The sequence below is a fragment of the Mytilus galloprovincialis genome, chromosome 12 (genome assembly GCF_965363235.1).
Source record: "Mytilus galloprovincialis chromosome 12, xbMytGall1.hap1.1, whole genome shotgun sequence".
Classification (NCBI taxonomy): Eukaryota; Metazoa; Mollusca; class Bivalvia; order Mytilida; family Mytilidae; genus Mytilus; species Mytilus galloprovincialis.
In genome coordinates, this window is record NC_134849.1 from 30,488,059 (window position 1) to 30,501,707 (window position 13,649).

General features: G+C 31.8%; 1 protein-coding gene across 3 annotated transcripts in view; it reads left to right on the forward strand.

Moving 5' to 3' along the window:
- The window catches only part of LOC143055427 (fibrinogen C domain-containing protein 1-A-like), a 72,535-nt gene that overhangs the window by 46,483 nt on the left and 12,403 nt on the right, over positions 1-13,649 (forward strand). The window contains exons 1-2 of one of the 3 annotated variants that reach the window (XM_076228570.1): positions 8,276-8,771; positions 9,805-9,873. The exons of 1 other annotated variant lie outside the window; for it this stretch is intronic. In XM_076228570.1, coding sequence (XP_076084685.1) covers positions 8,378-8,771; positions 9,805-9,873 — 463 coding nt within the window. In that variant the 5' untranslated portion in view covers positions 8,276-8,377. Of the gene's footprint in view, positions 1-8,275; positions 8,772-9,804; positions 9,874-13,649 lie in introns of those variants that run through there. One more of the 3 variants, XM_076228573.1, reaches the window with a different exon arrangement.

A 13,649-nucleotide genomic window follows, 5' to 3' on the forward strand; every position in this document is an offset into this window, starting at 1 on the left:
AGCTCTAGGTCCATTACAAATGAAGATATGTAAAAGGATTTTATAATTTTGAACAAGAAAATATAAGTCAGTAGTCTATTATTAAAATTTCGGCTCCGTTTAAAAGATGGGAGATAGATACCCGAGGGACAGTCAAACGCATAGATCGAAAATGAATTGACAACGCCATAGCTATAAAAAAAAGATAAACAAGGCTCTGTGTTGAAGGCCTTACCTTGACCTATGCTGGTTTACTTTAATAAAAAATAACTTGGATTGAGAGTTGTCTCATTGGCACTTATACTACATCTTCATATATCTAAATAATTGTACATAAGACATAACATAGAAAACTTAAGACTAAGCACCACGAGCCCCACAAAAAAACTGGGGAGATCTCAGGTGCTCCGGATGGGTATGCGAATCTGCTCGACATGTGGCACCCGGCACATGTCGTGTTGTTCATTTTATTACAAACCCAATAAATAGTTTCATTCGGTACACAACATTCGTGAAAAGGGAAGGGGGTTGTATTTACGACGTTAGGAACATATATCCAATATCATCTGTGAAATTGTTATTCCACATCGGTTAACCAACTTGTGATTGCAACTGTAAAATTTACAAAGATGATCAACTACAACTTCACCATTTGGAACTCTTTGTTTAATCACTTTCTTGTGAGCAGCAACCTCTATAAAGGAAATCATGATAGAAAAGTTCACTTTTTTTCTTTTGTCAGTAAGTTTTGTAACTAATGAAATTATTGAAACATATGATAAAGAAAAGTTGGTCTATGCGTGTGAGTTCGTTTTTTTTTAAATTATGAAATTTTCTGTGATTAAATTTATTTTATGTCATACAATACTGATTTCTTATTCGTAGTGAAATTGTTCTGTGTCTTAATTTAAAAAACAAATATGTAAATTTACGATAACATGACCTATCCTTTGTATTAAAAGTTATATTCGGCTCGTCATCAAAATACATGAATTATTTGCCACTGAAGTTAAAGCTAACAACAACCAATCTCTTATAATAACATAGTTTTCCAAAGGAAAAATATAGTTATAAAAATATGCATATACATGTACAAAAGACAGATTTTGTGTATCTTAAATCTAATTTTGATAATTTTATGTTGGTATATCAACAAAATTCGAGTTACGTTTTTGACGATTTTTCTTTATGTTATTTGGGAGTTAAGGTCTATGATTAACAAGAGATGTCACTTTTGGCATTAACTAATGTAATATCATTTAAACGGTCAGAAAATATATTTACACATTATATTTGGAAGTTGCAATACGCAATGTCGCATTTATCATATCCTATAAAATATTTGAAATTGATTATAAATTTATAATTTAATTTTGGATGTAACGCGTCTTCTGATTGGCTGACGTTATTTTGTTATCAGCCCATAGACATAATTTATTCATCTAACCGTGACTTCATCAACGTTTTTTCATGGTTTTTTACGGTTTAAAATGGAATTTAGAATTAAATTATAAGAAATGACTGTAATATTTTTTCTGTCTATTCGAAATAACATAAAACATGTGGTGCACACTGTTAAATAACCCGCTACGCGCGTTATTCAGTGTGCATCAATTTTTTTATGTTATTTCCTCATAAAAAAAATATTGCAGTCATTCCTTAAATAATCATATAAATCAAAATGAGGTCTTGCATGTCTTGCGATCGTTAAGCTAGCACAAACGTCATTGATAATATTTTCATAAAACTGTCACAAGTACAAACTTTTCTGAAAATAGATGCAAACAATAAACATTGAAAAATATACAGGTGTTATTGTTATGATCTGTTTCACGTAAAGCTGATGTGGGGAAACAAGTTAAAGTACTGAAGTGAACATTTTCTTTTAAATAACTTAAAAAAGGTGTGATTCATCAAGGGAATGCTTGTGACTTCATTGAGGCGCTAATAGTCTTTGCACAACATTTTCTATGTAAAATTTATGTATAAGCGTATACGTTAGGAGCATGTTTCAAACATTGGACATTTACACTAAATAGAAAATAGTGGTGTTTTTTTTTCTTGTCACTTTCAGAAGTTTGCCCCCTCTATTCCAATCACATACTTTTTTCAATTTACTCAATTCTTATAGATATACTATTTCTATACGAAGGTGTACATAGACAGACATGTCAAATGCATAATCTCAGTAACGGCGGAGGGAGCATTAATGTTAATCCTTGCCCGTCTCTACGTTCCTACGTAAAAATGTAAGTATTGAAAAAATATATTGAAAAAGGTTAAAATACAAAAATACTTGGTACAGGCATTTTCTGATCTTAAAAATGGTGGGATTGAACCTGGTTTCATACAGTGGAGATCACTTCTAACCTCTCATTTAACCTGTCAGAATCTGTCAGGAGAACTGTTCTAGGACAGTACGTAGAACTGTCAGCCTGACACCTTTTAGTCGGTTCTAGGCTAGAACTGTTCTAGCTAGAACTGATTTGGTTAGTTTTACCTAGAACTGATTTGAACAGTTCTACCTAGACCTGATTTGGTCAGTTCTACCTAGAACTGATTTGGACAGTTCTACCTAGAACTGATCCTGACAGTTCTACCCTAGAACAGTTTTAGACAGTTCTACCTAGAACTGACCAAATCTTTGGTCAGTTCTACTTTTAGAACAGTTCTACGGCTAGAATTGATTTATAAATTCTACGGCTAGATTTGATTTATAAATCCTACAGCTAAAATTGATTTATATATTCTACGGCTAGAATTGATTTATAAGTTTTAAGAACTCTTTGTCTAAATATAAAGGCTTATATATAAATAGCGATTAATATTATAAAGAGTTTTGCTATTTTGCCGGTTTTATTTTAAATTTTTCGTCGGCAAGAGAACATGTTTAACCCCGCCATATTCTGCATGTATGTGACTGTTCCAAGTCAGTGATTTTCTATTGTTGATGTGTTACATAAATTGTTTTTCTTTCATTTTTTTAACATAAATTAGGCCGTTGATATTTGGTGGTGGGGGGGGGGGGGCATTAGTATTTCAATTGTTTTACATTTGTCATTCCGGGAGTCAGGATGGCTCATTTTACATAACAGAATTATCTGACCTTAATGCAATGCGTTGTTTCCCAAACCACCAGTGGCGGATCCAGCAGTTTTAAAGGGGGGGGGTTCCAACCCAGGAAAAAGGGAGGTGGTCCAACTATATGTCCTCATTTAAATGCATTTATTGTCCAAAAAAGAAGGACCTGTTATATAAAAAAAATTTGACCGCATCAATCTAAACTGACCTTATTTGCTCTTTCTTCCTGCAAATCTATATAGCTGCACAGTAATTCAGTTATAATGTTAGGTCAAGAGGGACTGTAATATACAAGTTACAGCAATATTGAAAAACAATGACCTCAAAATGTTGTTCGCATGAATTAATAGTGCCAGCATGTCCTCTTTTTACTCAAAGTATTGAATCATAAAACAAATATCGGTAGTTTTCATACTTCAGACTGAGTCGTGTAATAAAATCTTTTGACCACATCAACCAAAACTGACCATATTTGCTCTTTTCATGCAAGACTATATAGCTGCACAGTACTTCAGTTATAATTTTAGGTCAAGAGGGACTGTAGTATATATAAATAACTGCAATATTGGAAATTAACGACCACAAAAAATAATTCGCATCGAATGAGAGTGCCAGCGTTTCCTACTTTTATTCAAAATATCGCATCAGAAACAAACATCAGTAGTTTTCATACCTCAGACTGACTCGTAACAAAATCATTTGTCTGCATCAATCAAAACTGACCATATTTGACAGCATCAACCAAACCAGACCATATATGACTGCATCAGCCAAAACTGACCATATTTGCTCTTTTTTATGTAACTCTTATAGTCGCATAGTAAATCTGTAATATTGTTATATAAGGATGGATTGTATAATACAAATGATAGAAATATTGGAAGACAATGCTACCTAATTTCTTTTGCATCAATTTAGAGTGTCAGCGTGTCCTCTTTTTAATCAAAATATTGCATCATAAACAAATATCAGTAGTTTTCATACCTAATACTGACTGGTATAACAAAATTATTTGTCTGCATCAACCAAAACTGACCATATTTACACTTTATTATGTAAATTTTAATATATATAGATAATTATATAGCTGCATAGTAAATCACTTATAAAATTGAGACAGGAAATGCGAATGTGTCAAAGCGACAACAACCAATCACGATGGATTGTATAATTCAAATGACAGCATGTCCTCTTTATATTCAAAATATTGAATTGTTAACAAATTTCAGTAGTTTCCATATATCAGACTGAGTTGTTTTAATAACAACATAATTTGACCGCATCAACCAAAACTGAACATATATACTTTATCATGTAAATAGATATGGCCTCATAGTAAACCAATAATATTTCTATGTCAGGACAGATATTGCATGATAAAGATGACACCAAATTTTGTCCACATTGATTTAGTGCGCCATTATTTCCTCTCTGTATCGATAATATTATTATTTACGGAATGACTGTAATATTTTTCTGTCTATGAAGACATAACATAAAAAATTTGGTGCACACTAAATAATGCGAGTAGCGGGTTTTTTAACAGTGTGCATGCACCACATTTTTTATGTTATTTTGAATAGACAGAAAAAAATATTACAGTCATTTCTTATAATTTAATTCTAAATTCCATTTAAACCTTGGCAAACCATGTAAAAACGTTGATGACATTACAGTCACATGACTAACTTTTTTCTATGGGCTGATAACAAAATAACGTCAGCCAATCAGAAGACCCGTTACATCCAAAATTAAATTATTAAATAATGAATTGTCTTTTTAAGTCAGTAGTTCATGATGGTTTTTTTTTAAACAAAACTATTTAACGGCATCATCCAACACTCACATGACTGATTCATATACTTTATTTTAAAATGAAAAGTACATGTATGAGAAGTTCTTTTCTTGGAATAATTTGAAGAAGGAAAATGATTGGTTTTGTTTGTAGCCTTACGTCCAGTGGCAAATGTTTCATTCATGCTCAGATCGAGTATATTTTTCTGACGTTCAAGACTCCCAGATATTATTTATAATCATTATGGATAAGTTTGGCTACGAGATAATGCAACTGTACATATTTTTTTTTACGCTTAACAACACTTTTTTCATTAATATCCCATAATTCATCCACCGTACAATTTTCGTTTGAACATTTGTCAAAACAGAATCTTAAATCATGAATGTAAATCCAAGGCAAACAAAGTAAGTTAAGATTAAAATTTCATGAATTAAATGCCGAGTTATATTTAGGAAGAGACTGTTAAAGACGGGGAACGAAGAAACGTAAACAATGATGTTTCATATGCAATCTTATAAAAATATTTCTCCGATAAGTTGGATCACCTTCTAGCACTTCGATATTTGTACATGTAACTTTTGATCAGAAAAAAAAAATATAGAAAAATCTGCTATTATATATAGTAAAGTAATTGGAACGGATTTTTTTCTTCTAAATTCTAAAGTGCCCTTTCTGCAGTGACGTCATTTAGAACTGTTCTACAGTCCTGACTGATTTAGTCAGTTCTGCTGACAGTTCTACGATTAGAACTGATTTGGACAGTTTTACCTAGAACAATTTTTGACAGTTCTACCCTAGACCTGATCCTGACAGTTCTAGCTAAAACTGATTTAGTCAGTTCTACCTAGAACTGATCCTTACAGTTCTACCTAGAACTGATTTAGTCAGTTCTACCTAGAACTGATTCTGACAGTTCTAGGTAGAACATTTCTAGGGTAGAACTGTTCTAGCTAGATCTGTTCTAGGACAGGTTAGAACAGTTCTATGACAGATTATTCTGACAGTTCTAATGAGAGGTTAGAAGTGATATCCACTGTAGATAGCTAAACCTCTCATTTGTATGAATGACAGTTGCATCAATTTTCATCATATATACAACAATGCGTGAAAAAACCCAAAAAACCAACCCCAGACATAATAGGTAAACTAGTCAAAAATACAGCAGTCAACATTTTGTTACAATCTCAATCACTAAAAAAAACCCAAACAAACACATATGTTTCTGTAATTTAATTATATTTTGCCTCAACAAAATGCTTGACTTACACACAATGAAAATTACCACCAACATGAGATCAAGTTTAAATTTAGCTGGCATCACATTAACCGTTCAAACAAATTTATAAATGGAATAATTAGCAATTATCAACCAAAATGTACAGACGATACATATGCAGATAATTGATATGCTCCAGATTAATATACAGCCAGTACAAAAATAAATTAAAACTGGTAATCCAGGAATTTAGTCGCATACGAGTATTTTAATCTAATTTGACACAGAGCTTCTTTTTGTATCTTTATTATACACAAAATTTATGTAGCTTGTTGTATTCGCTGTTTGCTATTTTAGAAGAGAGAAAATAACTTTATTTGAATATCTTTTGTTTTTGTTGTGCAAATCATTTTTTATTGTTACTATTGTTTTCTAATGAACTCATAACATAAATTGGCTTTGCTAAATCCGAACTGGCATTAAAAGATAAAGTTTTCAGTGTATACAGGGGAGGTTATACCAGGAACATTGCAAAACATTTTAATTATTTAAAAAGGCAATTTCGGATTAAAGAAATTAATAAATAATCATTTAAAAAAATTGTTGAAAATTTATATTACCATTCATTATAGTATGTCAAAACTATGTGGTCATTCTCTTCATTGTAAGACATTTTTTCTTTCTTGACACAATTCGAAATGCTTAATGGTTTACATCATAAAATTACAATCTGTTCCCTGTGAGGGTAAAAAACAACAACGATACGGTATTCTTTGCCTGCCTATTCTCTTATTTTACACAATAATTCATTTTAACTACACATAAAAGCGGACGAAATATTGTTTTGTAGTATATATGAGGATGGTGAACATCTGTAATTCGAAAGTTGTCGTTTGTTGCTGTATATCAAATTTGTTTTTTGTCTGAATTGTTTAACATTTGTCATTTCGGGTCCTTTTATAGCTGACAATGTGGTATTATGTTTACTCCATGATAAAGGTCGTACGTTGACCTATAGTTGTACATTTCTGTTTTTTTTAGTATCTTGTGGAGAGTTGTCTTATTTCAATCTTACCACATCTTCGTATCTTTATATTATGAATGATTCTCAAGGAGAAAATAAGAACTATCAAATAAAGATTGCAGTGATATTCAATATAGCTCTCTCTAAGAGTTAAAGTGAAACAATAAATGTTTTATTTATTTGACATTATATCGGTGCTTTCAAAAGTATTAAGGCAACAGTAGTATACCGCTGTTCGAAATTCATAACTTGAGAGAGAAAAACAAATCGGGGTTACAATTTTAATGTTTTTCTTTGCACAACTATAATATTAATCTACGGTATATTTCAAAAGATCAAGTGATAAGATTTAGATAATACGTTGAGTGTTTTGATTTCAACTGCTTTTTTGATTTGCGAGTTTTGCATTTTGAATATTTAATTTTGAATTATGAAATCTGAAATATGAATGATCCTTCTCGGCTTGCGTAATATGCTGTATAATTCATGACACTCATTTAGTGGTCATCAAATGAGTGTCATGACTGAAAAACTTTATTAACAAACCAAAATGGAGAAGACGAATCTATCTCTAGCTCAATTAGACCTGTCTTATGTAAACATTTTTCTGTTTTTATACCTGCAATTCCTCTCAAAGTGGAAAGTAATGTAAACTACATGCATTGGGACGTATGGAGACACGTATTACCATGTAATTAGAAATTAAATAATATTGGAATACTGGCGAAGTATATTATTGAAAGTCAAATAATTTTTATACAAACGACACAATTACCAACCTTTATTACTGGTTGATTAACATACATAACACACAACTTCGAAAATTAATATTAATTTTAATGTTATTTGAATATACTTAGAATATATGACCTTGGAAGCATAAGCAGCTGACACATTCAAAATAAATCATTCAGATATTTTCACGATTCAATTTGCTCCGGCCGGGTACGATCTGAGGAAAATAATATCTTCTTTTATACAGATTAATTTATCAAAACAAAATTATCACAAGATTTAAAACATTCAATCAACTTTCTATATTTACATTATAAACCGCCATGGTTTGTTTATCCTCATGTAATGAAATAAACTGTGAACAGAAAAGTTTCTTATTTGTTTATAAAGTCAAGATATTATTTAGTGCAGATACTTCAACAGTTTCTAGTTTTCTGTTTAAATATAGAATATATTTAACGGAGGAAGTGTAGTCGTCAGATATTGCAGTAACCGTTGACAGTAAGACAAAGAGAACAATATATTTCAAAATTCATTTTGCATAATGCAGTGCTATTGTAAAACGAATTTATTGGTCATATTTGTTGCTTGCTGTTTGGTCTGGTCTGGTGATATATATGTAACAGCATCAGTATCAGACACTACATATTTAGGGAATGAAGATCCCTTGTCAATATCGCTGATAAACGACAAAGGAGCACCACTAGTTGCCATGCTTGATACGAATACCATCAACAGGAAAATTAAAGTTTACATCAGAACTCTTATGAGGGAAACGATTCAAAATGCTGTGCAAGAACAAATTCAGGATATTTTTAAAACATCATTTGACGAAAACTCGACCATAAACTTTATCAGAAATATGACCATGCAGGGAATAAATGACATTTTGAAGGAGCAAGGACAAGTAAAACTGTTCGATTCTATTAGGAATGAAGGTACCTAAAATATTATTATATTTATCGGAAACTAAATGGCAGTCATACCACATCTCTTTATTTTTATATCTACAATCTACTTCAAGAATGATAAACATAATGACTGTGTTATTTAAAACTTCATTGATATGATTACTTCATCTACATTTTTACTTGAAAATAATCGATACAAAGATGACTTTTATGTCCTAGTAGTACTTATCCGTTATAAGATGGTGACGTGTCCTTGTCACCATTGTGTGAATTTTAACTTACAGACATCTCATACGTTTAAGTATTTTACATTCTTATCTTTTATCGGCATATTCTATATATACAAAGTTTTGATGTAGATCAGTTTCAGATTAGTTTTATCTGTTAACTATTCTCTCATCGAACTGAGACTTGTTTTAATCTGAGTTCTATTGTGCGTATTACTGTGCGTTTGTTTATTTAATCTTATTTAGACGAATTGGGGATGTATCATAGCTCACAAAACTAGATTAACCTCGGCACTTATTTCGCCTTTCTCACGCCTTAAAAAAACTCTACGGTTTATATGTCCTGTATGTTTTCAAAACTTTGGTCCATTCATTTGTTTCGGTGTGTAGAGTGGCTTCTATTTAGCCGAACTTGTATACATTATTGATTCGGGGTTATCATTAGCTCGTGTCCGTGTGCCGGAAGTTTGTGTTGGTTAAAGACCCACAAATGGTAAGGAGCATACTTCTTAGTTTCAGTAGAATCGTTTAACTCTCTCGGATGAATGAAATGCAAGCAATTACTGTAATGCAAGTCATTCAGGTAACAGAGTATATTCACTATATCAAAAAGTCAAATTAAAGAACTAAGCATGTGGTGTCTTCTTCTAGAAGATGAGAATTATTTTTTAGAATTTCTTCGGTATATGCAAAAAGGGATATCACATTTTTTATCTACATTAATGTTCAAATAATGTTTCATTTAGCATCATCATCAAAAAACGACAATAACTGATAATTCATAACCAAAACATACAAACAGGAACTTGTTTTTTTTTCATTTTCTTTTGTAGAAATAAATGAGGCGCTAAAATCATCTGATAAGGATTCAATGGTGGAGGATATTATGTATGAATTACAAGGTCAGTTGCTAATCTTGTTTTTTAAAATTACTAATTCAAACGTATTTACAGGTTTTGAATGTATGCTACTCTTTTTGTGCTGCATTTGAACGACTAACTCACAGGGAATTAATAAACAATTATGCAATGCACAAAAAAAAAATATAATAATCAGCATTTCGTGCCAGAACCTTCGAAAACATCTGTTGTTTGTATTTTGACCATTTAAACATACCTATTCAGTAATAGTTATACACCGAGGGAAAGGTGTATCTGGATAAGAAACCCCGTCGGCCGGAGGCCGGAGGGGCTTCTTATCCAGACACGCCTTATCCCGAGCTTACTAACTTACACCCCTTTCTAATCTCTATATTGTTAACCTTGATTATTAAATGAAAAAAAAAACCAATAGTATGTATTGTATTGACAATATCAAACCATGATTTATATATATTTTTTTTACATGAAACCCCACTAGTAACTTTTTTTGTTATTATCTTCGTTCAAAATTTGACAGGTGAGTATATTTTACCAATGTCAAGGTTTTTTTTGCATGTTCCGATTTAACCATGATTTAATATGGATCAGCAGGTCAAGGTTGGCCGTATCGTGTATTCATATTACAAACAAAAAATACGTCATGCTCCCTGTATGCACGGGTCAATATGGAAGGGTATGAGACGGACGACATTTTTTGGCAAGCGTTAGATTCGGTAGAAGAGACCATAGATAAAGGCAATATTATGATCCAAAAAACTTGCCTGTATCAGTTTAATAAAGGTAATTATAACTATATTTTCTATCTTACGGTTTTATAGAAAAAAGCCCCCTTTTTCTCGAGAATAAATAAACATTCATATTCGGACCTACAAAAGGATAAGTGTGTCTGCAATAGAAACCCGACTACCAGAAATGCTCAGCATACAAAGATACGGATTTAATACTTTGTAACTATCTCTTTTGAGGGCAGGAGATGATCCAGCTGGGGTCCCAATTCAACAGAAAGGGGTGGGGTTCCAATCAGTTAAATACATTGATCTTATAAATTAGGTCCAAACCGTGGAACCCCTACCCCGGATCGGCCACTGGATAACGAGGGGTGGGGTGGTCCGAGAGTTGTGATCCCCCATTTAAAAAAAATCAATGCTTTAGAATAGAGACATATGACTTGGATAAAAAATAATTCTTTCAGCAAAGGAGTAATTAAAGGATTATTTTTGTATTCAAAGTAGATGCTTAATTTTTTTTTTGCTATTGGAATTTCCTAAAGTGTTTTTTTTTAATATCTTGAAACAATTTGTAGTGAACTCTATTATTAGTAATTTCTTATGTTCAGATATTAAAGAATAATCAATTTCTATTGTTACGAATAACAATGGACTTTGTTTGCTGGATGTAGAAGCAGGGGTTTCCAGAAACCCCGCTTGTCACAGCCTGTGGTAACAATCCCTTGCGATTCGTAACAATATATCTATTCAATTTACATGTGTTTCAAAATTAGAAGCTATGAAGTCGAACAATAGAACTGGGGTGTAATTCGAATAGATAGATAAGCATGCGCACTAGTATGATAGCGCATTTTTGTTTCAGATTTGTTTTAATTCATGTCATAGATTCAATGAAAAAAAATGTAAATCAGATTTAAACCATGTGATTTAGTCTTTTCCATCAGTTAATGAATTGGCTTGCGCTACCTACGTTTCTGTTTTGAAACTAAACATAAAAATTGACGTAAAATCCATCTAGATGACTTTCAAATGAAACGTCGCATAACTACTTATTACAATGAAGTTGATTATAGACTTGCAATTGACCTCATTTGACATATAACTTAATCCTTAGCAATGAGTCTATGATGGTAAGATGGCATCTGCGTCGATGAATTCTATCGATGTTCATGTATTGGTGTATTTCAAAATTTCTGGATCAAGTATATTAGTTGTTATTGGCTTTGAAGTAGTTTGCAGTAACTGAGAGTACTTATCAGACCTGTATGTTGTCTCCTTTTTCTTTTCATTTTATTATTATTTTGTAACGATCTGATGAGTAAAGTTACTAACAGATGATTTTTTTGAGTTTGTTCTTATGTCGAACTGTTATACCACTGATAGGGAGAGAGTTTGTGTTTAGCCTTGTGCAGGATCAAGCCATTTTTTCTCAAGGTTGAATTGTTTAACACTTGCCATGACGTTTTTAAAACATGCTATACTAATATGTTTGACAACTGTATATCAGTGATTTGCAATACTTGATCTTACAATGAAACGTTATGACAGAAAGCGCTCATGCATGTTACTATTATTTAATTTTTTAACGCGTCTTCTGATTGGCTGACGTTATTTTGTTATGAGCCCATAGATATAATTTAGTCATGTGACCGTGACGTCATCAACGTTTTTTCATGGTTTTCTAAGGTTTAAAATGGAATTTAGAACAAAATTATAAGAAATGACTGTTATATTTTTTCTATCTATTCGAAATAACATAAAAAATGTGGTGCACACTGTTAAATAACACGCTACGCGCGTTATTCAGTGTGCACAAAATTTTTAATGTTATTTCTTCATAGATATAAAAAATATTACAGTCATTCCTTGAAGGGTTAACCATCATGTAAAGTAAACCCGTATAATATTGATCATTTGTACTGATGTTAAAGGGCTTTGACTTGTTACTTTTTACTATGATAGTTATGATAATTATGTAACACCTCGTACTCATGGACAATTTAATAGAAAGCACTAATACTCATTTGATTTTATGCCATTAGATTTGGACGTACATATTGTGATGCATTTTAGTTTTTTTGCAAGAATTATAAGACTTTGACATTTTGTTTGAGTATTGTCACAATTGTCTGTTTTTTTTATTGCCTTATATGCAATTGTGCAAAAAACCATCAACATTCGTTTTGATGTTTGTGAATTCTGAAAATAAACCAACAAAAACATCTGAAAATTAGTACTTTTTATAAGAAAATAACTCTTAAAGACAAAGCCGCTGACAAAAAGAAATAAAGACCAACATTACTATGCTATCTATCCCATCAATACTTTGATAGATCATATCTACACACCATTTTACATATATAAACAAAGAACACAATCTGAAAACAGGTTCAATATCTTCTAAAATGAATTTGAAAATGTGTTACATTTCGGTGTTATGTCTCTGTTGTGTCGTAGTTCTCTTATGTTTAATACGTTTCCCTCAGTTTCAGTTTGTAACCCGGATTTTTTTTCTCTCTATCGATTTTTGAATTTTGAACAGAGGTATACTACTGTTGCCTTTATTGAATTAAGAAATAATTCATGGGGCTTGCATATATCACTCAGGGTAAGATATTTGTCATAAAGGGCCAACCCGTGGTAAAATCACGATATATTCAAGCCCCATGAATTATTTCGATTCTAATAGGACAAATACGGCAATTGTTTTGGATCGAAGCGCTCTAGGTAAAGGCATTATTTGCCGTTCCCATAAATAAAGCAAACTGAATTAGTGACATGCTTAAACTAGTTACAATAACATAGTTCACTGGTTTGGAATGATTTAAATAATTACTTTACTTATATGTCTTATATGTATACAAGAATGGCTTATATAACACATTCTAATATGACGTGCTTCTTTCGCTTTGTAAACAACACCGTGATAAAATTCTCGATATATCTATACTTAGCGCAGACTCCAAGATGTACACATATGGCTGTTTAAATATGCCTCTCACGTAAATCCACATGTATCGTAACCTATGTGCACAGGGTTGTGGATTTCGCTGTGTTAACAATTACAAT